Source organism: Lepidothrix coronata, unplaced genomic scaffold (genome assembly GCF_001604755.1).
Source record: "Lepidothrix coronata isolate B3197 unplaced genomic scaffold, Lepidothrix_coronata-1.0 Scaffold269, whole genome shotgun sequence".
Classification (NCBI taxonomy): Eukaryota; Metazoa; Chordata; class Aves; order Passeriformes; family Pipridae; genus Lepidothrix; species Lepidothrix coronata.
The window spans coordinates 103,657-129,622 of NW_016690449.1; the positions used below are offsets into that span (position 1 = coordinate 103,657).

General features: G+C 42.0%; 1 protein-coding gene across 4 annotated transcripts in view; it reads right to left on the reverse strand.

Moving 5' to 3' along the window:
* Positions 1 to 4,215: 4,215 nt before the first annotated feature.
* Positions 4,216 to 25,966, reverse strand: part of SMAD5 (SMAD family member 5) — a 33,701-nt gene continuing 11,950 nt past the window's right edge. Inside the window, exons 1-7 of one of the 4 annotated variants that reach the window (XM_017836078.1) lie at positions 25,381 to 25,455; positions 15,431 to 16,036; positions 14,007 to 14,258; positions 12,728 to 12,847; positions 11,958 to 12,179; positions 10,002 to 10,258; positions 8,865 to 9,023 (exon numbers count right to left, since the gene is read on the reverse strand). In XM_017836078.1, coding sequence (XP_017691567.1) covers positions 8,880 to 9,023; positions 10,002 to 10,258; positions 11,958 to 12,179; positions 12,728 to 12,847; positions 14,007 to 14,258; positions 15,431 to 15,833 — 1,398 coding nt within the window. In that variant the 5' untranslated portion in view covers positions 15,834 to 16,036; positions 25,381 to 25,455 and the 3' untranslated portion in view covers positions 8,865 to 8,879. Of the gene's footprint in view, positions 9,024 to 10,001; positions 10,259 to 11,957; positions 12,180 to 12,727; positions 12,848 to 14,006; positions 14,259 to 15,430; positions 16,037 to 25,122; positions 25,142 to 25,362; positions 25,456 to 25,966 lie in introns of those variants that run through there. The other 3 variants (XM_017836079.1, XM_017836080.1, XM_017836077.1) reach the window with 3 other exon arrangements.

A 25,966-nucleotide genomic window follows, 5' to 3' on the forward strand; every position in this document is an offset into this window, starting at 1 on the left:
CAGAGAAACTCTTGATGACTTGCTTTGCTTTCAAAAGCTGAGCAGCTCCTGTAACACTTCGAGGAGCATCAGCACACTTAAAATACCCAGTGCTCTGGTAAACCTGCCTGGTAAATAAGGTCCTAACTCTCCTCCTGGCCAGGGAAACAACCCATCACTTCCACCTGGAAGCACTAAGACCTTTTACATCTGATGCCACCATGCCAATGGACTATTAATATTGTTATATTTCATTCTGTTGGCTCTAATCTCTTAGTCCGTGGATGGTTTTGGATCCATCCAGTGCAGCACTGGCACTGAGTAACCAAGGAGAAGCCACCAGCACAATGCTCCTCTGAGAGAGAATCCCATAACCAGGAGCTCACTCATCCCATTGCTCTGCCTGAACACTGGGTTTGTTAACACTTTGGGGAGCCAGCAGGACCCATCTTCTCACATTTCCTGCTCTAGCTGGGCTTCTCTATTGGCATTTTTCCTCCTGCACTTCCCTTTCCCCCAAACAAAAGCCAAGAGCTGAGGGGTTTTTTTTACACCCCACACCACGTGGCCATCACATGATGCCTGGAAAGGACTCACCTGGAGGACTCACAAGCCAGTCAAACTGCACAGCAAGGCAAAAGAATAAATCCTAAAAGCTAAATATTCCACATCAGCAGAGCATGGCCAGACCTGATCCCAGTGGATGTGCTGGGCAAGGGGCTCCGTTCTGCTGTGCCAAGGCACAGTGCCCTCCATGCTCTGCCCATGGGCCTGTTCTCCTACACCTTTAGAGAGCCAGGAGCTTTATCTACCTGATATTTGAAACATTTTAAATGCTGGCAGATAGATCAGACTGAGAAGAGGAAAGGAAGAGAGATCTGGTTTGTGTTCACAGCACATTTGTCTTTAAGAGGTTGTTTCTTCCAGAAACTACAGGTACAAGCAGAGAGGTTTGGTTTAAATCTGTTAATCCATAAAGTCTCCCAGACAGCAAATTACAGTCACATCTTTGCAAGTTTTTTTCTTCCTCTTTTCCTCATTTTTGCCCTCCTGGTAGCACCAAATTCCTCCCTGCAGGGCTGAGCCTCTGCCCAAGCAGTGCATAAAGTGAATTATCTTCATGGACACAACCTGTTCACTCCTAAGCTTGCACTCTCATGTTTAATATACTGTATTTACCTCTAATTTCCTACAGGAAACTTAAGGAGAATTTTTTCTATAAAAATCAGTGAGTGAGACTGTCCACCAGACACCTCAAATCTCAGAAAAACTGGTCTCCATTTGGCTTGTACAGAAAAGAGCCCATTTTGTCTGTTTTGTGTCTGAAGTGGAAGTCACCCACACAGCTCGAAGCTGTCTGGAGAGGCCCAGGAGTTTGCTGACAGCAGATTCTCCACCTAAAACCCTTCAGAAAATGAGCCTTTGCAGGAGTGGCTGAATTACAAAGCACTTCTTATTTAGTCCTGGAAATAGCTTCTGTCGCTGCCAACGACACGGTTATTTCTCAAAAAGAGAATGGGGATAAAAGGTGTTTATAGAGAACAAGATAAAACTGGCCTTGGGACAAAAGAGCTGCTAATTAAAAAATTTGGGGTTTTTTTTCCTATGTCTTATGGGAAAAAGGAGGAGCCCTGCAAGGAGCAGGAACACAGAATGGAGATGACCCACCCTTCCCAGCCATGTGCATTTAAGGAAAACGCTGTGGCTAGCAATCAAAATTCTGGATAAAAGAGAATTTAACACGCTGTTTATACGATTTTCTATAGATTTGTGTCTTCGTTTCTCACACTAAAGTGAAGACTTTCAGTATTTTTAACAGAGATGTCCCCCCAGAACCACTCACTGTGGGATTGGCCAACAGCAACTGCTTGTCCTGGATCAGGTGTGACTGTCCCACTCGGGACACTGCCGGGATGTGGCTTCTTGCCATCCTTAGGAAAGCAGGTGATGATCACTCCAGCACAAACTTGGGGTAGCACTGAAAAATACATATATTTATCTTACCTGGCAAGGCCTCTCTGCTGGGATAGATTTCCCACCTCCAGATGTTTAGAATGAACTTTTAGCCTGGGTGGGTTTTTTTGTAACTCCAATGTTCTGTGCTGCCAGTGGCTGCAGTGTTTGTTTTTAATGTACCCCCTCATGCCCTACAACCACATTTACCAGCAGACTTACCTTCAGGATTAGAGAACAGAAGGACTAAGAGAATCCCAAACCAGAGCTTCCCTTGGATTTGGACTCAGCTAGAGGCCTCTTATTCAGTATTTTGTGATCTAGTCCTTTGACAATGTGGATGGATTTTGGAGACCTCTCAGGATGTTTTTAGAGGAAAATCCTGCTAAATATAGAACTATGGGACAAAGAAAAAGCCAGACTGCCTGTTTCAGCCTACCCATGACAAATGGCTGGCACAGAGTCTGGTTTGACTTCTGCTGTTCCCACAGCACAAGGGGAAGCCCAGAGATTTCAGATTCCGAGGGAAAGCAGAGCCAGCACCATCACTGAGTGCAGTCCAATGGTTTTTTTAATGCTGGCAGTGTCTGAAACACAAGCCCTAAAATCACCCAGGCCAAAAGGCTGGATTTGGCATGTCAAATGGAACCAGGATTTCCACACCAAGTGCATAGTCTGGGAGAGGCCTTTAGAAAAGGCTGATTTAGAGCACTGACTTCACCCTCCCATCACCAGTGGCGTCTGACCAGAGCATCTGTAGTAAAAGGAATTTCCCAAATTTTCCTAATCTCTGTGAAGCTGTTTTCCCAGAGGAGTAGGATCTCCTGGGAAATCAGAGAAAGAAGCACTCCAAGACAAGAAAGGAAGATGACTCTTGGCACAGGGTACAGAACATCCAATGTTCAATTACTTTAAATGCCAGGGGCATATCTGCTTTTTTTATGAGCAGAAGTAGCCTCTGCCTCATTTAACAATGTAGGTTGGAGAGGGGGTGGGAAAGGGCTGTTTCACCCAAAAGCTTTTTTTTTCCCTCTGAAAAAAACCCCATGAATGAAGAATTTCAGAGGTTACTTTTGCTGCTCACAGAGTTGCTACCAAACCTCTACATTCCCCAGCAAGATTAGCAAAAACCTCTTCATTTCTATAAAACAGCAACTTAAAACTTTTAATAACCAAGGGTTTTTGTTTCCTTGCTTTTTACTTGTATAGAAAGCTATTGATTAAAGTCCATATAGAGTTGCTGGAAAGCCAACAAGCCACTGCAAGACTTATTTTCAGATCTTGCTCACAAATTAGTCTGTTATTCAGGTTATACTGTCCCAGGAAATCTTCTGGAGACTTTACATGGCAATCATTGTTTTGGAAGCAAATTCATCAAAACAGTACAGGGGATACTGATACAAAACAGCATCAAGAGAGAAATTAAGAAAATAAATTATTACCTGAGTGATTGGATCCTCATGTTCAGAGGAAAAAAGCTCATTATTGAGAATAGGAAAGAATTTGAGAGTATTACTGCAGGTGGCCAAATTAAATCCCAAAGCAGGAAGCCCAGACCAGCTGAAGTTGTACCAACACTTTCATTTCAGTTTTACACTAAACAAACCATCTATCACTGTGGAATTGGGATTCAGTGGTTTTGTACTCATCCTGCCAAAAAAAAGAGATTTAATAAATGCAAACCCCTAATTCCTTTTCAACCTCTGTTTGTGCAGTATCTTGACAAACAAGGGAAAAGTTTTCTTCCCCTCAATCTTAAAAAATAAGCCAATACACAGCTCACTGAACTGCTCCTAAATTTATACTTTATTGTTATAAGTCCTTGAGTTTCATGAGATTGAGTTTCATTTCAATGAAGGGCTGTTGCTCAGCAGTTCAAAGCTGGACACATTCAGAAATGATGAGTTGTTAAAAAAAATGTTATGGTTAAAAAAACCCCCAACCACCCCCAACATATTTATCAAATTGTTGCTGAAGTCTTACAGGTAAACACTTTTTTGTACTCCCAAAAAAATTTTCATAAATCCTAAGAAATTGACACCATTTGGGCTGGCTGCATTCTACAAGAACAGCTCTTAAATAAGGTAATGAAATAATTTAGTCTCTGCTTCCAAGCAGCTTTTGCATTACCAAAAAGCTCCAGAAAAGTATTTTAAAATATCACAGTATAAGGAGTTCTATGTACACGAAGAGGCATCAGCAGCAGGAGTTACAAGTGATAAATTAACCCCTGGAAAACACTTGAGACATACAGAGTTACAGATAAATAAGACCAATAAAATCTGTGGGTTTTCTGTTTCGTTTATTGAAATATGAGCAGCAGTATGCAAAAAATATCTTTAAAAACATAACATAGCAAAACCTAATCATTTTAAAATTGACAAAATAAAAAGATGTTTAGAGTTAAATGAAAAAAAACAAAACAACAAACCTCATTGCTAGAACTGTGTTTCCTACAATGTAAACAAAAGCATAAAGGTTATGCTTGCAACGAACACAGAAGCAGGTTTATGGAGCAGCACAAAAAAGCAACACATTGTTGTAAATCTGATGGTTTGGTCTATTGATTTGAATTCAGAATGGGGAAACCTTCCTAAACAGAAACTTCACAACTACAGAAAAAAAACCTTAGTCACGTTTGCTGTTTGAAGCAAAACATTTAGAAAATGTTTTGGTTTTGGGGTTTTTGTTTATTTGTTTTTCTAGAAACCATCATTAGCAATTTGAGCAAGTAAAACAATATCCTGAAAAAATTATTATTTCAGACTAGGGAGGAAGCCTGACACATTTGAATGTCCTCTAGAGTTATAGTGCAAGGATCCAAGTTAATCTCACACCCAAGAACCGACAACTTTCCCATTTTAATACTGTGGGGGGGAAAAAAAATCAGCATTTTGCTTCAAGCAAAAACTAGAAGAATTCCAATAATTTAAACAATTCTACCCCGAATTGTAACACCAGTTTCATCACTGTTTTGCCTCCTGGGCTGTTAATTTGTCTCTCCTCAGGCACACTAGAAGATTGTGGTTTGGTCCTACAGATACTCTAAACCAATGTCAGCCCTTCCAGCCTGATGCAGTTAAATGAGTGTAAAACACAAGGCACTGATTGACTGCCAGCACTGAGGTGCCCAAGGAGCAAGATCCAAGCTCTTATCCCAGGGACTGCAAGAGCAATCCCAGCAAGGATGGGTGTCAGCCTGCTCCAGGCTCTGCTGGTGTTGCCAAAGCTGCCAGTCAATGCTGTGGTTGGTGCAAAGGAGATGCCCAAAAAGAAGAAAATACACTAAAAAAGCCAAATCAGTTTTCACTGAAGGGTAACACCCAATCCAAGCTGGGCTACACTGGAAAGGCTCCTTCTTCCACTACCACACTACTGGCTGATTTAATTTCTCCATCTCTCCATCTGGATGAAGAAGTGATTTATACACAGGATGCTGCCCCAGCAGCAGCACTCCCTGCTCTCCCTGGACTTGACACATCGTTAGGGTCAAAAATCTCTCCATCCAATCCATCTGTGCACCGATATCTCATTTTGTATCAGCAGCACAGATGAACTGAACAGGATTAGGAACACCATGAACCAGCAGCACACAAAATTTGCTCACTAGAAAGCACCCAAAAAGCTCTGCTTAAAAGGAACAGAGAAGTAGAAGGCAGATAAATCTTCCTGGGTTTGCCCCTGCTCCTGCCCTGCCAAACCAGCAGTCACAAGGCTATCCCAGCATTGCAGATATTACAGTTCCAGAACGTGGACACAAGCAGAAAAAAAATGCCAGAGCACTTTAGCACTTAATGACAGCATCAGAAGTGGGTTAACTGGATATTATTGCAGAAATTATGGTTCAGTGCACGGGCAGCCAATCAAACCACAACACCAGCACTAAGCACCAGCTCTGGCTCACAAACACCCACCTCAGCACCCATTCTTGAGTCACTCAGCTGGCCACATAAAAGCACACAAGTGAACAGAGATGAAGCCAGGTGAAAAACATCTTGGATAAAGTAAAATCTTGTACCTACAATTGCAATCTTTCCTTAATTCAACGTGCCATGGCATTTATTACAAAAGCTAGTCAAGAAAAATAATACTCTGTAGTGTCAAATATACATATTCAGCTATTGACAAAAGTCAGGCCCCGAGGAGAAGAAAACAGAAGCTGGATTCTGTGGCCAACTGACTTGGCATCTTATTCAATCAAAACAACTGTCTGTGGGTTGCAGCTCCAAAGAATGAAAGAGAAGACCCCAAAGGTAAACAGCAAATAATGTTCTTCCCCTTCTCCTGAAGATGCACTTGTTGGTTTTTAAACACATTTGAGAAACTGTTTAAAAAAAACTCCAAAACACAACCCCCCCCCCCCAAAACACCAAGTAATACAGAAATTCCTGTACAGGAGAACATTAGGGTTCTGCAGAAGTGTTACAGTTTATTCCTTTAAGGCATTTCAGAAGAAACATTTTAAGGACACGTAAACAATTTGAATCCTTTAAGATCATTCGTTACGCAGGTACCATACGATGCATGATTTCCACATCTGAGCAGAAAATGTCATTCAATAGAAGACACAAGAACTTGTGTAAGCAATCAATGTCTCAGGATTGCAGTAATTAACTGCAACACATCTTTCCACAATTATTTGCATATTAGAGTTTTCAGCCTCTCCTCCAAACACTGAACCCTTTGCTGAAGAGATATTCAGGAAAGAGAAAAAGGAAGGTGAGAAGTTAAAAAATACAAGAGTTTTTTTCTGCATGCAAAGACATTTTGTATATAATTCACTTCTAATTCTCTTAGAGTATTTCAGCCTCCTTTTTTATCATAAAAAGGGGAAAACAGGCATAAGTTATTTAGCTGATTTCTTTTAGTGTTTAGTACAGTGCTTGAATTCTCCACCAAAGCTCACTGATGCAAACTTCCTGAAGTTCACCGAGGTCTTACACCCGGGTCAGGGCAATCCCAGACACACCTACAGCTCGAGTGGAGAGGGATTTGGAGTAGCCCTGGGAGAAGGACTTGGGGCTGCTGGTTGATGACAAAGTCCCCATGAGCCAGCAGTGAGCGTTCACAGCCCAGAAACCAACAGGATCCTGGGCTGCTTCAGAAGGCTCGTGGGCAGCAGGGCAAGGGAGAGGATTCTCCCCCTCGGGTCTCCTCTTGTGAGACCCCACCTGGAGCACTGGGTACAGTTCTGGAGTCCCCAGCTTAAGGACAAGTGCAGAGGAGGCCACAATGTTGGCAAGAGGACTGGAGCACCTCCCCTGTGAAGACAGCTGAGAAAGCTGGGGCTGTTCAGCCTGCAGAGGAGAAGGTTGTGTGGGGACCTCACAGCACCTCCCAGTGTCTGAAGGGGCCTCCGGGGAACCAGAGAGGGACTCGTTGTCAGGGACTGCAGTGACAGGACAGGCAGTAATGGGTACAAACTGGAAGAGGGAAAATTTAGCTCAGATATCAGGAAGAAATTTTTTCCTGTGAGGGTGGTGAGGCACTGGCACAGGTTGCCCAGGGAGGCTGTGGCTGCCCCAACCCCAGCTATGTTCAAGGCAGGTTGGGTAAGGCCTTGAGTGACCTGTTCTAGAGGGAGGTGTCCCTGGGCTTGGCACTAGATGATCTTTGAGGGCCATTCCAACCCCTGAGCATTCCATGATTCTGTGATTCCCTACATGGGAGGAATTTTATCATCATATTAATGCAGTGCTTCAGTCCCACAAAGCTGCCAACTACAGTTACAAGTCTTCTGATTGAACCCCTGCCATGAGGGCCAGGAGTGAGACCATCCTTTCACGTAGGCTACAAAGAAGGGATTACTTTTGGTCATTACCAACAGGTCTGCATTAAATTATCTGGAAGTAAAAGCTTCTGCATTCAGCAACTCATTTGCTAAGCCACTCACAGTCTTCAAAGAGACTCAAACTCATACTGAAAGTGAATTAAATACAGTGTAATCACTAATACTGTGTAATGTCTACTGAGAGATTAAAAAGGCCTACACAGATCAATTCCAGACAGGTAAAATAAACAGCTAGAACACCAAAAAGAAAACAAAAAACTTATTCCTTCCAAAAAGTAGTAAGCACTGCCATTTACAAATAGTAGTGTTTATGTTAAAAAAGAGAAGGGTACCTAAAAAGAGACAGCCTTGGCAACCAAATCCAAACTGCATGAGTGTAAATCAAAGCAAACCAAGAATTACTACTCCAGAAACGTGCAAGATGTTTACCTTGTATCAATTACTATTTTAAATGGTGGTTAAAAGAGATGTTACAAAACCAAAGTGGGAAAAGGCTAAGAACTGCTATTCTGCATTAATATACAGTGTGTTTATGACAGCATTTTCCAATAGAAAATACAAGTGTTTTTACAGCACTCCAATATTTGTAAAAAGTATATTCATGTGTACACTTAAAAAAAAAATCACATTGTTCAATCTGAGGCAAATTAGCCATAATAAAGTCTAATTTTGCTTATGACAGATGTCAACCTTAAGATGTTTAAACCACTATGCTAAAAATACAACTTGCAAGCTGGAGCTGCACATGTTCAAACAGTTTCATAAACATTAAAAAAAAAATCCCAAACTATGATATGTATTTATTTTCTGAAGTCAGTCTCCATGATTCTTGTCCCTACAGGACAAAAAGATTTTCCAGTTAAGACATATGTCTGTTTAAGTTCTAGGGGAAGGAGGGGAAAAAGTGTTCTGAATTTCTCAATAGACTATTTTTTCCCTTAGGGCTCAACTGTCACTTAAGCATCACAAGAACAATTTGAAATGTAAAACTGATTAGCTATACACAATGGAATTGGTCACAGAGGGATTTAAAAAAAACAACCAACACAATTAAACCATAAGATCCATTCTCCATATAGCTCACAGTATCCACTGGAAGTTGCTCTAGAATTAGAATAAGTTCTCTAAAAAGAAGGCTGGAGATAGAATGTCAGCACTATGAGACAGATGAGATGGGATTCAGAGGAGAACCCATTTGGGTAAGTACTTTATCCAGCCACTGGAGGGGCCCGTGGAGGTGGATCTCTATCCAGCACGGGGTGCTCGTGACGTCCTGTCGGTGGTACTCGGCTCCCCAGCCCTGCAGGGGGAACACAGGGTTAGCCAGCAACTGCAGGACACGCTTCTCTTAGAAATAACACGAACAACAAGCAGGGAATCAGGACCTAAGATACTCATCTGAAGGTAATTCACAGTTTAGGAACACTTCTTATGTAAAGGAAAAAACCTGAGGCTGGGCAGGAGCAGGAGGGAGCTGGGAGCTGCACATGTTCAAACAGTTTCATAAACATTAAAAAAAAATCCCAAACTATGATATGTATGGGCAGCTGGGAGCCTGAACTGCCCGCTGCAGAGCTGGAGTGACCACACGGGCTCCTGGGGAGCTCTCTGCCCACTCCAGGAGGGCTCCTGGTATGGCCACATCTCTCTTCTGCTTCAACCTCCTGCTCCCTTATCCTCCACACTCTCAAACTGAGCAGTATTTATCATAATTGACAAAATCAACATGACATCTTTTGGACAAGATGCAAAAAAACCCCTCTAAACTCCACAGTAAATCTGAGATGGACAGTATGACAGTATCTTCATTAAACAATGCTGAGAAAACTCCTGTGAGACAATAGCACAGCTTGACTTCATAAACTCAAATCAAGCCTTTTTTCCATAATTATTTTTTTAAAATAATATTAATCAATTGGAAGGAGTTGAATATTTTCTGCAATCAATTCCACTTCCTTTTAATGGACCTGTTATTCACTTTGCTCCTTCAAATTTAGAACATGAGCTCAAATCTTCTTTAATAAAATTACAGCAACCACAATGATTAAATCCCTGTCCTGGATACTGAAGTAATTAAATACCCAGCCAACATTCAATACAGCAATCTGTGCTTTTCCTTTCTTGCACTGATTTCCCTCTCCCCAAATTAAGCATTTTCAATATACTGATCATTGAAAAGACCCACATCAGGTCAGGACAGCTTTGCTACAGTGCTGATGGAATTACTCCTAAACACCCAAACCCACAATTAACTTAAATTGCCCTCAAAATAACTTACCTTTACAAAACTCATTCGAATGGTGCACATTTTGGTGAGCTCATATACTGCTTCAAATCCATGGTTGACAGACTGAGCTAAAAGCTGAGCAAACTCCTGATTGTTAAATATTTTCAGACTGCATCCACTGGGAATCTTGCACACAGTTGTTGGATGAAAGCTATGGTGGTAGTTGCAGTTCCTGCTCTGTACAAATATGCTGCTATCACTCAAACACTCAGCATAGACTTCTCCACCAACATAGTAGAGATGAACTCCTTGAAAACAATGATAAAAACATGGAAAATTAGTTTGTTGTCTCTGATTTTGAGGTGGTTGTAGTAAATCCTATTTTTTTTAAAGTAAACTTTCTGCCTGAGCTTTTCAGAAAAGTTCTTTTGCTCACACTATAACTTACTTTCCCATTTCAAAATACAGTAGGCTCATGATACACCAGCCACTAGATGTCCTTTTCTGACTAGTTACAAAATAGAATGAAAAAATTACTGCCACATTTCTTTCAACTGCTATTTCAAGCTGTTTTTCAAGAGAATTTATGTGCCTTTTAAAACTCCAGTTTTATACAACTGGTAGCTTCTGCCTATGGCAATTCCAACAGAAATAAGTGTGTCCTGGGAGAAGGATCAGACATGAATGAGAAAGTACATCCATGCTCTGATTTTCACAGCATCTTATCAAGCCAAAGGAGAGGCAAGTCCAATTAGTTGCTCGACTTAATTACCATCAGGCTTTACAGACCTTAAAAATCAAACATGGTATTTTATCCCCAAACAGTCTTAACTGTTGCCAGAACAATTACCACAAAGTTGAAGTTCCATAATTTCTATTAGAGATGTAGACATTTCAAAGCTCATTGCAGCCAGTACTACCCTACCCAACCTGATGGATCCTAGTGACACTCCTGACCTTGGGAAGATGCACAGGATTCCTCTGCCAGTACCACTGAGAGGGGGGAGCCCAAACAAAAGAACCTGACAAACCACTCACACCTCAGGAATCAGCTGTTCTCCTTTATAACATTGCTTTATTTATAATTTTTCTTGGATAACTGCACTGCAGAGCCAAGTTTCCAACAGACATCAATAAAACTTGTGGTTTCCAAATTATCTGCAAAATTTTGCCATATTTATAGAAGTTTCTAATTTAAAAAGACTGTTAAGGGACAGGATGAATTTTCATCAAGCAAAACTCAAGACCAACTTTACCAAATGATCTCAGGTGCAACAGAAACAGGGTTCTCTTCTCAGGACTGACTTGGTCACAAAAGAGAAGATATTCAGAAAAGGAGCACTGCAATCTAAGATAATCCAAGCACATTCCATCACAGATGAAAACTGTGCATCTCTATGTGCTATCAGCCAAACAGCACAGGAAAACTAGAAGATCTTGCAAAACCTGCTGTCTCCAGGAATCCCTCCCACACACAAACACACCCCATGGATTCACTCAGACAAATGAGCCCTTGCAGTTTTGCATTAGCACTTCAAAGTCCTGCTGCCAACTCACCAAGATATTTGAACACAGACAGCAGGTAGTGCCTTGCAACAACAAAATAAAACAATCTTTGATATACTGTACAGTGGGATGAAGAATTTGATTTAAGGAGGAGAGAGAATGCAGAATATCAGGAGTCCTACAATGTTTCTTGGTGCTGAAACACAAGAGCTCTAGGTACAGATTGTCATAGGGGCTTGTTTGCTAGGGTAAATGATAATCTTGTTTGGCAAGGAAGAGGTAAAATTTAGTCTTTTAAATTAGCACCAAAGAAAAATGCCTGCAATTCCTGACTGATTAGAATTAAACCATGCCCAAAGAAGTTGTCTTCTGATTCTGCAGAGGTAAATAATGTATCAGATCTCAGATTACCCCTGGTATTCTCATCTGAGAACAACCCCTGCTGCAGTGCAGAGAGGGTGAAACAAACCCAAGGCCTTGGTTTCTTGAGCCCAGCTTTACCTTTGCCAATGTGCCGCCGAGTGTTCTCGATGGTCGAGTTGCGATTTACATTCGAGAGCAGCCCTAAGCAGAACCTGTTCTTGTTGTTGGAGGGATCTGTAAACCCATCTACCAAGACACTTGTGGAAGATGCATGAAAGGCCTCCCCGACACGATTATTTAACTCATAATACACGATGGAACACCAGTGTTTGGGTTCTTCGTAGGCAACGGGCTGGACATCTGAAAAGAAGCAAACAGAAAGAATATTTTTCCTCCCAAAACATCACCAGGTAAGTAAAAGCTTAGCTGACACTTAGGATGGGCAAGGACCATCCTGATTAAGATCTTCATGCATTTTAGCTAGCCTGCTGATTTTACAATTATTTTCCAATTTTAAGTCTGATATTAAACTAAAAAACCCCCCTACATGCACACGAAAACACTGGGATAGCAGGTGAAACATGATTCTCCTGCCCACTTTTAAAAAATCTGTTACAATGGCTATTTTGGGACCCAAATTTTCAGAGCCTTATTTCACATATAATTCCAGCAACAGCCAAAGGTGGCAAAGAAACGAAAAAGAGTTCAACTTGTTGGAAGCCCTCAGACTTTGAAAACAAGAGATGAAAATAAGCCAGGCAAGTTTTATTTCTCAGTTTTCTCTGCTACAGCCCCAGTTTGCCTTGAAGGACTTACCAGCGAGGTTTACTGGCCCATTTGAAGTTATTCATTCAGTTTGGTCGTGAGCTGCAAGAAGCCAAACTATGTAATTTTACCCCACAACTCACCTCTGGTGGATATATTTGGCATGATTTGAGGGATCATGGTATTGCTTGTGTCCATAGACTGGGAATTATCCTGCCCCATTTGATCATCAGGGGGCATATAGGCAGGAGGTGGAGTATCAGCTACAGAGGTGGAAAAAATAAGAATAAACCTCAACAATTTAGAATATTTATTCATTGTACTGTTGTAAACATACCAAAAAACCCCCAAACCCTCTTGAACAAGAGATGTTAAAAAATTGGACCCATTTTCAAAGTGATCTGAAAACAGCCAGCTGTCTTTACAGTAAACTCCTTCAGTAGCTGCAGTTTTACCTATGGGACTAACAACAAGATTGGATACCTTAAAAAAATGTGCTTTTTTCTTTTTGCCCCCTTTTTTTTTTTTTAGTTTAATAACTGCACTCCTGCAGCTGGGAAAGATGACTGTGGTTCCCACTTTTTGCCACACAAGCATTAGCTTTCTTGCCTCCCCTTTTCTCCATGTTCAAAAATAAATTAGTAGAAGAAATAACTTTATTTGCTGTAGCAGAAAGAAGGCCTATAGCAGTTTTGGGGATTTTTTCCTGCTTTTGTAGGCTGAGGTCATTTTAAAAGTGGGGATCTCTGTGTTCTTCCAGCAGCACACAACTGTGCCCCATTAATGCATCCATCCCAGTGATCCCAGTACTCAGCCAAGAGATTCCCCTGACTGGGACACTCTTTTGGGGGAACTGAGCCATCAGAAACAACAAAGATGAGGCCACTGAGCCTCATGATTAAAATCATTAATCAATTAACTTCTTGGCTTTATAATCACACCAATAGCCAGACAATCAGTAAGACTTCTTTCCTTTGCCCCTATCAATTGTTTTTCCCTTTTTTCACCCAAATCAGCTAAAGAGAATCAATTTAGTCCTATCTGTTTCTAACAAAGATTTGCTACTTTTTTCCAGTTAAACACCACTGTATTCAGAGAAAGACATCAATAAACCTCTTGCTCTGCCTCTTACACCTGCTTTCATTTCATTGCTAGACATTCTTTTAAAGTATGTATCAGTTATTCCATACTGAAGCTGTGCAAAATAATTTACCATTATTATATCCACGACAAAAAACCATTTGGAAAAATAAAACTACAATAATTAAGTCTGATCAGTGACAAAACTAGGAAGAAAACTCCCCGAAATGCAAACGGAAAAAGCAATTTATTGCAAATATCACAAAGTCCTGAGGTAATAAATCCCAGGAGCACAGGACATTTCAATTCTTTTTATTGAACTGACATTCAGGCTGGACTTACCTGGGAGCTGGAAGGGACTGGCTGGCCCCGAGCTGGCTGGGGAGCTGGGGTAAGTGCTGCTGGCTGGAGAAGGGGGGTAGGGGCTGTTTGGGGAGATGGAGAATGGAGTGTTGTTGGGCTGCTGGAAGGAGTCAGGGAACGTGGCGTTGTGTGGCATGTGGGGCTCGTTGTGGCTGAGGTTCCTGAACTGAACCAGGAGGCTGTGCTGGGGGTTGAATTCACTATGGCGAGGCACTAACACTGGAGGTAGAACTGGAAAAAACACAGAGGAAAACCAGGTGAATTCACATTAAAAACTGAGCTAGAAGGAGATCCAAATGATGTTCTGTTCTGGTCATCACGATAATTCAACACTAGTGGGGTGGAAAGAGGAGCAGGGGGTTAATGTGACGTGCCTTTACCCTCTCCTCTCTCCTTTACTTTTTAAATTATGCTTCATGAAAGACTCAAACTTTACTCTTGCAAAAATCACAAAACCACACATATATCTCATGCAACTGGAAGATGACCTTTCTTTTTAAAAACAAGAAACCAACAAAACAAACCATGTGGCACGTGCTGAAGTACTGATGTACAAAACTCACTGTCTGTGTGCAGGAGCAAACCAGTGAAAATGGAAATACAGTCTGTATTACCACAGCCAAACTATATAGTTACATATTGCCCCTTTCACTGAAGACAAACAAAATCTATACTGCAATATAAAAGTATTGCTAAGCTGGAGTTTTAACTTTTAAACCCAGGGCTGCTGAAGTCTGGAATTCCAGTGCTGCAGTATGAGCACTGCAGTTTGCAGCAGAGTTACAACTACTTTGTGGAACAACAGAAGCAACTTTTCACTCTGCAGTCCACAGCAACATCCTTCATGTCTTCCACTTGCAACCCCAACCCTCCTCCCCTCCTCCCATGGCAGAATTCCTGAACAGCAGGCTTGTTACCCGATACAAATTTGGTACAAACCTTGCTCTGATCACCACTCTTGGCTCTATTCATCTCTGCTCTCTGCTGATTGGATTTCAAGTGGGGAACTCTACCATCCAAGAATTTTATTTCTTTTTTTTATCTCCTCAAGTCATGTCACTCACGAATTAAATATTAAAATAACATCACCAACCTCCTTGTGAGAACTGAGATTTTTAAAGAAGTTTGTCAAAGAAACTCAAGTCTTTTTATCACTGCTTTCTGTTTTGCTACAAATGAGGACTTTGCTACTAACTTTAAGGGTAGCAGGCTGAAGAGATTAATCCCAAAGAATGGACAACACACCTCCCCAAAAACACATCAGCAATGTACCCTTTGAACTTCCTCTCCCAAACTCCCTCATACACCAGTTCCAATCAGTTGCACAGGACTGGAGGAGGGAGCGACCAGTAAGTGGTTACAGAAGATTTTGTGCAGTTGTAAGACAGTAATTTTCCAGGTACCTGGGCTCTCCACCCTCTTGTAGTGGTATGGATTGATGCAGACTTCCTTCTGTTTCGATCCAAAAGGAAATTCACAAATATCCAAGGGCTTCAGCTCGTGATGGCTCTGGAGGTCAGGCCAGCGCCAGACGCGGCAGTAAATGACGTGGGGAAGGCCCTTCCTGTGGGACACCTGGAGCCGCCCATCCAAGGAGCGGGGGATGGTGACACACTTGCTGGGCTGGCCTGGGCTGCTCAGGGCTTTCTCCAGCTCTTCCATAGCACCCTTTTTCTTTTTCAGCTTTTTTACCAAAGCGTCAACAGCTTTTTCTGCCCATTTTTCCTCTTCGTCTCCTTGTTTCCAGCCCAACAGACGCTTTACAGCTGGGCTAGTAAAGGAGAACAAACTGGCCATTGACGTCATTGGACACAAAGTCTTCAAAAGGTTTGCTGGGGTTTGGCTGTTGGGGTTTTCTTTGTTTTTCCCAAATAATTGTCAGGGTATACCCAAGGCAGTTACTGCCACTGCTGAGCTGTATTATTTCTTGGAGGCTGCCAAATGACCATAGAGATGTCAGAGGTGAAGTCTTCACATCAAAAATGGTGACTGATTCCTCTAATTTAGTTCTGTCAAAAAGATAAGTTAACAAGGAATTAGAAAATAAGTAAAACAAAAAGGCAGATAGTAAAAGACTCTCTGTTTCAGCATTGTACCTGATTTAGTCTCAAAACAAAAACACAGAAGTACTAGGACCTCACCCCCCAAAAAAAGATCAGAGTCTCTAATTCTTACATTAATGATTAGTGGGAAAAAGGACCAACAAGGGATGATAGGGACAGCATAGTTCATGTTAATGTTCCTTAAATCCATGACTTTCCTTTAGAAGACAAGCTTGAGGAATATGCTTTAAAACTAACAGTCTATCCCTGTCATGCTGCCTCACTAAAAGACCAAACTTGCTATGAAGGAACAGGGAAGAGGGAGGGTGGAACCAGCAGTTCCAAGGCCAGTGATGCTTTCTCAGATGGACCTTTATTTCCCAAAAGGAGAAAATCCTACAGCATCTGCTTTTTCCTGCTTTAACCCTAATTAGTTACCTCTTGTTTTTGAAGAGTATTAAAAAAAATTAGGAAAAGGCTGTAGATAGAGAAAACCAAACACAACTAAAAGAAAAACCCAATAAAAAGCTCCAACCAACCCTTCCCCAGCCACTCAGAAAGGTGGTCAACCCTTTTTTTTTTTTTGCTGGAGCTATTTTTATGCTGCACTTCCTTATATCTTTTAAGAAGAATATTTGAAGAGCAGGATATTTTTAGCCTTTGGCAAAAGAAAAAAAATAATTGTTTTCTTTTCCCCAGAAAAAGAGGGGAGGGGGAAGGCATGACAGAGTAAGGACTAGAAATGTGACCTTTACTACAAAGTCAGAAAGGAGAGGAGCAGAAGAGCCCAGGGCAGCTCATGAATGGTGTTTTACCACTCCCCAGCTCCAGAGCAAATCCTCCCCCCACCAATTTACCGATGACAAGAGGAAATGATGTGCTGTGGCAACGAACTGATAAGAACTTGTAAAATCCCTTGTGAATACTAAATAAGCAAGTATAGACAATGAGCAGCTGGCAAAAAGCAAGAGCTGGTCTAGGAGAAAGGATGTCAATAACAAAAGATGCTTCCTCTCCTGCTACAGAGACTGCCAAACAACATTGTCTCTCAGCTTTTGATAAACCACCGGGAATTAGAGCACCTACCACATGCCCAGACACCAAATCTGCACAGGAGACACAAGGGTGGTGGTGGTGGTGGGAAGCAAGATTTAAGCACCTCTGTGCTGGTTCTCTTAGGCTGCCACCTTTAATCAAGAAGATCTTTCTTCCTCCCATCTTGGATTCACTAAAAGTCATCTGATAAGGCTTTTCCGAGTGTCTGGGCACATTTACAACCTCGCTCAGACACCTGGACAGATACTTTTATATAACAGAAACATATACTAAGTAGCAAAGATACAGCAAACATCCCTAGGCAAGGCATTTATGTACCACAGATTTATTTTTTTTTTTCTGGGAGTTGGAAGGTGAGGAAAGGAGGGAACAAACCTAAGGACACTTGGTGTCTCTTGACAGGAAAAAATCCATTTATTTCACACTGTAGCTTAATCCCATTGGTACCTCTTTGATTACTCAGCTTGGTTTGAGTAAGATGGAGAAAAAGTGGGAAAACCAAAACAAATAGAACAACTGTTTGAAGACCTTTCTTCCTAAGCTGTCATGCAAAAACAAACTGGAAAAAAAAAAAAGAAATTAGGAGAAGTCTCCCACTGCTTCAGTAAGTCCCTGGAAGGAACTGAAAAAAGAAAAAAGCTTCAATCAATTATGTATCACCTTATTTCTTCAGAAATACAGACATGTCTGCACTTAAAGTCTAATTTAGTTCCCCAGAACTACTACACAGAAGAACCTTTGCACCCTTCAAAGCAACAGGAAATACATAAAGAGAGAGAAACTTGGCCAAGAACTCAGACTAAATTTGTTCTTTTACTGAGGATAAAAGTTTACTGTTCTAAAAAGTAAAAGCTGTTTATAGTTGCAACTGACTTTCAAGCCTTGTACCTTCAATATCTCAAGATAACAGCAATTGCTCCCAGCCCTAAAAAAGGAAATGAACCCACCTGGACTCTCAGAGCAGAAAGAAGACAATTCAAAAGTTCTATTTTTGTTTCTCAGCTATGCTTTCAAAGAACCTAAAGCATCATCAAGGGAGAAGATGCACTAGAAATTCCTATAATTAAGCTGAGCTCAAAGGAGATTTTAAGAAACTCCTCTTGGTGCTGCCACCCTGATCTATCCCATCACATCTATATCAAGCAATCAAGTTCACAGACCTACCAGTCTGTTCTATGATCATCTATAACTGGATATTTTATTTTGTAGTATTCTGAATGCAGTGCATCAACTAGGAAAGCAATTTTAGTGGCTGCATATAATTTCAACATCATTTACCCACAAGTATGTCCGTGGAATAAACAACTAACTCAAAGCAAAGGAAGTTGGAACAGTTCTACTAAAATGATGTTTTGCAGTAACTAGTATTTGTAGGGCAAGTGTCAAGGGAATTTTGATAAATGGCTCTGTCCTATAAACTATGATTTTACAAACAATCTGCTTGGAGTAAGTAACATAATTAACTCTAAAAGCTTTACATTTGTCTGAGGGCCTATCAAGGAAAGCAAAAAGTGTTCCAGAAGCATCATAACGGATTTGATCAAAACTGTTTCAACTTCTTCAAAAAAAAAGTTTCTACACACATACTTGGGCTGTAACCACTGAAGAACTAGACTGCTGAAGTTCAAAATATTGTAACATTTACTGTAACTCCATTTTGCCCCCCATGAGCTTTCAAGACTTCTACTGAGGAGTATTTTTACCTGTTCATGAAAAGCAAGGGCAGAAAAGAAACCCTGCAACAAAATACTTTGAGAAGCGCAAATGACACTGAATTTATCTCATTACACACCTTTCAGAAGTTCATTCTGGAAGGCAAAAATCCTGAAGCTTCCCAGCTTTTGCTTTTTCTTAAGAAAACAAGGTAGAATTAAAAAGCTTCATGAATCATGAGCTATTTAAGGCCACAAAGCAGCAGGTTCAGGTATTTATGTAGGAACTTAACATTTTGATGTAGAAACTGCAATTCGTGTAGGGTTTTTAAATTTCTGAATGAGAGGCACAAACCACATTTAGAACATTTACTTGCATTTGCTGTAATTTCAGCATCTCATTTGCCAAAGGTTTCTAAGCAATCCTGCCATCTGCCAGGAAGAGCTCCCCAGAATATCTATATTTACAATCAATTTCTTCCGAGGCTTTAAAAGCCCCTGTTATGAGCTGTGATTGCAGCACAACAGTGCATCACTGTAAGGTTTGAGCACAGAAACAAATGCTTTAAAGAGTCACATTTTCATTCAGTGCTGCACAGATTACTCCTATTGCTGCACCTCTACACACAGCTGGGAACGACTTTCAGGGGGGGAAAAAAAGCTTTCTTAAATTTCCTTAAGAAGCAGAGGGCCCATTATGCATTACCTTCTTTTATTAAATAACTTTTCAGCTGAGCTAGGGGAGAACATCAACTGAAACACATGCTGGTGCTTTAAAAAAAATAGTTACAAACACTCTTTAAAGAGGGACTGTAATGAATTGCACGGAGTAGCAAGAGGGGGCTTTTAATGGGCAAGTATAAAAGGAAGTAATCACTGTATCAAAATGAGACTTTGGGGCATGCATTATTTATACATTGAAAGGTCCTGTTAATGACTACAGCAAATGGAAGGAAACCAGTTGTGTGAACAAGTCCATTGTTTGAACCCCTTCTTAATACCTCAGCCAGCCAGATATAAACAGTTGGCCAACAGCAGAACTTACAAGTTGCATTTGATTTGTGAAGACAGGACAAATATATCACCTTTCACCTGCCATCACAAATACTAAGTAACTCCACTACCTTTTGGTGGTTCTTGTGAAACTTTCTTAGCTTACTGCATTAAACTGGCAAGTTTAATAGATTCATTTGATTCTGTATCAAGGAATCTTCTTTTGGCTAAAAGAGCAAGAACAAATAATGTAACATCACATATGGTGTAACTATTTTAATGAGAGGCACTTTTTGTGTAACACGTTCTGCCGTTGATTCCAAACTAATTTCCCACCTGCAAAATCTAAATTTGAAGTACCACTAACCAAGCAAACCATCACCCCAAACAGCCTGGCAATGAACAATGCTCCCACAGTTTATCCCCAAGGATAAATGGGTACCAACTGCATGGTCCTCATCCCTTCCCACTGCCAGGACTCAGCTTGTGCTGCACAACGACAGGCTCTATTCTTTTCCTGCTTAATTGACTTGTTTGCAAATTCAGGAAGCCTCCTGTAGCATCATACCCAACTGAAATAAGGAACTTCGCTGCTGATGATTAGAAGCTGCTTTGAGACTCGATTTCATCCCATAAACAAAGCACCACTTATAACCAGCAACACAACTGGCAGTTCATTAGAGCTGCTGCAGATCTGCAGCTAAAGCTGTTCTGCACTCAGCTCTTGTGCTTAACTTTATTGCCCCATCAAGCTCAGAAATGCTCAAGTCCTTTGACTCCATACACATATTTACATACTACATATTCATCCAGAGAGCTCAGAAACTCAACTGCAGTGTGTTACAGCACATTATGCCATACACACTTATAAATACTTTCTTTAAAACTACAACCTCACACATCAATTTCACATGGTTTTATTAAAAATCCTTCTTTCCTTACAGATTTCCTGAGAGGAACTGTGCAGGACTGTGCTTGGGTTTTATTATCATTTTCTTACACTGCAGCCTAGCACACAGTCCCCTGCAATGAGCCTTTTCTTGAGAACAAATATAGAAGGAAAGTTAACTCCACAGTTTCTCCAAACACATCAAGGATTAAATAAACCCTAAGATTACACTTTGGTTAAAGAACTTGGTTAATAACTTGAAGGGCCTACATGCCACAGCCAATCCACAGAAAAGAGTTTTCTTCAGTTGCAACATCTCAGCCATGAGGAATATTATCAATGATACAGCTTTTTTATTTCCCTCCTCCCCTCAAGGCTAAGTAAAAGATGAAAGGAGATTTTATAAAGTATATCAAAAAGGAACTTGTGGTATTTTCATCAGAACTAGGCCTGCATAGCTAAATGTACATTCAGTTGGCCAGAATCTATGATAAGTGCTTTTATACCAGCACTAGATTTCTGTGCTTCAAACATGCCTTGTAAGGCAATATGGTCTAACTAATAATACATGTAAACAAGAACAGAAAAGAACTGTCTGGTATCTTCCAAACTTCTACTAACCATGACTGCCCTCCAAACAGAAAAATATATTGACAATTTCAGACAGGCCTTTCTCACACAATACTTTTTCTTTTCATTTCCACATCTGTCCACCATCTAACACAGCTTAAAAAAAAAATAACAGAACAAAAGCCTGAAGCATTTAGCTCTGTCAGCTGAGAAGTATTTAACCAGCACTCTCTTACAAGAAACCTAACAAAACTCTGAGACCAAGCAAAAGCAGCAAGAGATACAATATACATGGAAGAAGTGGAAACAAAACCCATGTAGCTCAGATAGCAAAGTGATGTTTCTGGTTTTTCTTAACATCTTCTCAAAAATTACTGTTAAAAAAAAAACAATCCCAGTGACAATGATTTATATCACAAAAGAGGACAAGGTCCAGTCAAAGAGTTCACAAATGAAGCTCCACTGCATTTCCAAAGCACCCTCACTTCCATCTGATGCCAAGAAAAGCTCAGAAAAATTATACCCAAAGAACAGGGAGTTCTGAATTTGCTCTGCATCATGGCAAAACTTGAGTTTAACTGTGATACAGGGGGAGGGAGAAAACACCAAAACCTCCAAAGCCTAAAAAAAGTTAGTATCTATTTCTTCAAGCTGAGAACACAAAGATCCAGCGCTCCCATGGCCCTGGTCCCTGCAGCTGCTCTAATTACTGAGCAATTAGCTTTTGTAGAAGTTCTCAAAAACTACAAATTCTGTCTTTGAACCAAAATCCCTCTCCCTTAAGTGTTTTGTCGCAACTGTGCATTTTCTCACACTTCTGTTTCAGCTAACTGGCACTTTCCAACAGGAGCATTATGCTGGAAAATGCCACCATCCACAGCAGTCAGCCCTGAAACTGCCTCATGTTTTTAAGATTATTTAAGATCTACTTTAACCAAAAGTTAGCATCCATTTCTTAATTAAAGTTATACAGAAGAGCACTGCTAATTTTCACCAAACAGAGCAACAAAAGCCTATACCTCCATTGGGAGGTTGGTGCACACGGACAAGAAAGTGGGTGATTAGGAATGACCTCTACTACAGCTGGAGGAAAAAAATGGGAAAATTATACTTTTCACAAACCCTAAAGTATGCTAAAAAATTAATAAGCTGGACAAAGCCTTCCATAAATTTTGATGTTCGTGTGCAAGGCCCTCATTAAAGACTAAGATCCTACATACTATGACTTGGCAACAAAAAGCATAACCTGAAAGAGACACTCTCATAAAGCTTTAAAAGAGGAAGGAAAATAAAGATGTGTGTGTGTGTGTGTGTGTGTGTGTACAATTCCACTCCAAGTGAATTGCAACAAGCCTGTGACAAGTTCACAAAAGCTGCAGGATTGGAGGGAACGCTGACAATAGTAACTCAGCCAGGTTTTTTTCCCCCCGTGCACAGAATGAATGAACGGCAAAGTATTCTAAATTTGTCAGTTTGTGACATGCACTGACCCAGAATTCAGAGACACTACTTCATAGCTGCTGTATCAGTAGCAGGGACTCTGACAAAGATCCTCTGTCAGGGATGACAGTGCTGGCAGGCTCAGCCCTGGTGGTAGGTCAGTGGGGATACAGCCTTGGCAGGCACCGTCCTGCCCCTGCCAACCCACACTCCAGGGCCAGCCAAGCTTCTCTACGTGGTCACAGGAACAGGGCTAAAAAGGCTTCCAGAAAACTGTGCAGGAACTTGCACTGTGACTAAAGGCAACTGCAAAAGCCTTAAATTACTGTTCAGCTTGGTTTTAATGAGCTGTTTATCGTTAGCCATGGGGATATCTAAAGTGCTCTCAGCTCGCAAGGGAACAAATCTTTTCGTTCTGGGCATGAGCTCCTTACCTGTTCATATCAAAAAACCATATAAAGATCTTTAAAGAAACATTAACAGATTAAAATTCATTTCAGCCAATCTAGCAGAGATACTACAAGAACTTGTCCATTAATTAAAAAACCCAAACAAACATAAAGAAAATGAAAAACAAGGCCTTTACTGGCAGTAAAAGATGATATAGGACAGCAGTATTTCTGCAGGTATGTAATTCAGCCAAGAGCAACAAAAGAGTTCTCAGCATTTTCTTAAGACAACTAAAAAGAAAATATACATGACATTTTTCTGGAATTAAAAGTGTCCTCTGAAATTATAAAGACCACAACATAATTTGCAAAGAACATTCACATAAACCCCAAAAGTCGCTTAACTGAGCACAAGCACTTCATCTTGGGAGACAGAACTTCTTCCAGCTCAAATAATATTCTGTGATCACCAAAACCCTGCACAGACCACCCACTCCAGGTGCAAGACTAAAAACCTGACTTCATAACAAGTACCAAACAGCAGAGGGTCCACAGTTACAGTTCCTTCGTGTTCCATAAGAGGTTAAAACTCCAAACCTCCAAATAAAAACCCCACCCACCACAGCTGTACACAGCAGCACGCCCTGCCCTGCTTGGGAGCTTTTGTCATCCAGAGAAAGAAATGCAGAGGAAGCCTCTCTCTTCCTCCTTTCCCATTTCTCACCCCCATCACCACTGTCCATCTGGGCTTCCACTGGGAAAGTTCTCTTTAGGAAAAAAAAAAAAAAAAGAACATTCCTCCCTCAAAAGTATTTCCTCCACATCTGAAAGGAAAAGAAGGGTTTGACAAAGGCAAACCCAGTGAGCACATGGTTTGCTGGGGTTTTGTTTTGCAGATATAAGTGGCATTAGGCCCTTAGCAGCAATTTCAAGGCCAAGTGAACAATATTTTAATATCAGAGGTAGGAGTAAACCACTATCAAACGGTAGGGATTAAGACATTAAATCCAACACAGACAGGGCACTCTCAAAAGTTACAACACACTAATTATGAAACATCGTCAATTAAGTTATTTGCTGCTTCTATTAACTTCCACTACCACCAGCTGCCAACTTCATAAAGCATTACAGCTTTTGATGAGCACAGGCACATGACTGCAACTGTTTGCACCCTTTCCTTTACTCCTCTTCAATCAAATTCTGTGATTGCTCAGAAGGAGGACGTTCTGTCCAGAACTTCCATAACTGACACACGTAAGAACAATGCTCATTCCAGTTTTCAGGATTTTAAAACCACCCATGGAAGGTTAATTATCTGAAATTAATACAGGAATGAAAAACAGCGAGAGATTTCATGTAGAACCATCACACACTGACAATCTAATTTCCCATGACAGACAAAATTTTGCTGATGCAAATTTTGACAGTTATTCCTTGGAGGTTTTGTTAAAGCAGTGGGCCCCAGTGATTCACTGAGTAGAATCTCTAAATCCCTACAGATTCCACCAAAAGATTCAACAACTATTACTGAACCTATTCGACAACATATTCCACACTACTGCTAAATCAGTTCTTCCCTTCATCTACTGTGACATACTATTCAATCACCTTAAAGTCACACCAGAAACCCCACAATTGGCATAGATCACTTGATTTCCAGTCTTGTGCTTTTAACCGCAAGACCATATTTCCTCTATTAAGTTTTACAACCCGCAGAAGACAAAAAAAAAAATAAAAAATAAAATAAATAAAAATCGCCGTCCTAAATCACGGAGGCCGCGCATCTGTTGTCAGGCATCTGTCAGGCGAGGAGGGACACGGTGGACAAGTGTGCGTGTGTGAGAGTGCGAGGAGTCTGTGTTTGTGTGCCCTCACATCGCCTCCCGCCCCTTTACCAGCCGGGCGGGATTGTTGCTCTCCTCTCGCTCGGCCAGGCCCGACTTCAGCCAAGAGCTAGCCCTCGTCTCAAAAAAAATAAAATAAAATAAAATAATAATAATAAAAAAAAAACAACAACAAAAAACAGCAGCAAAAACTAAGGCACAACGCCCGCGGTGCCCGCACCGTCCCCACGCGTGTCCGCGCTCCCCGCGGGCGGCCCCGCGCTCCGCTCTCTCCCTCACGGCGCTGCTCCTTCCCCCACACGCCGCTCACCGTCCCCTCGCTGCCCCTGCCCGCCCCCGCACCACCCTGTCCCGGCGGCCCCGCGGCGAGGCCTCGGCCCCGCGTCCCCACAGGCCCGGCCCGTTCCCCCCGCCCCGCTCCGGAACCCCGGGGCCCGCAGCCCCCCCACCACACACACACCTCAACCCCCCGACCCACCGGGCGCGGAGCAGCGGCCTCCCCGGGCGCGGTGTCGGTGAGGGGCTGGGCCGCGGCCGCCGCTGGCGCTGCTCCTGCGGCCGAACTTGTGCGCGGGCCGGGCCGGGACGGGCCGGGAGCGGGAGCGGGGCCGGGAGCGACGGCGGCGGGGCCGGCGGGGCCAGCGCCGGGACCCGGATGTGCGCGCGGGGCGGGGCCGCGCGCGCGCCGCGGCGGCGGCGGGAGGAGGAAGCGGGAAAAGGGCCGGGCCTGGGCCCCGTGTGGGGAGAGTGAGGGGTGGCCGTGGGGAACTGGGCACCCGGGCGGTGTGAAAGGGAGCGAAGTCAATAAATGGATATAAATAAATGAGTAAACAAATGAGCGTGCGGGGTTCGGCGTCCAGAAAGTAACGTAGCACACAGCGGAGGGATAAAAAAGCCCCCCAAGGCCGTGTTGCGATGGCGGGCGCTGCTGCCCGACCAGCGGCTCAAACCGGCCCTGGCCCACAGCTTGGGGGTTGTTTTCACAGAATTAATTAGGTTAGAACAGAACTCTGAAATCACCCAGTCCAACCTGTGACCCAACACCACCATGTCAAATAGACCGT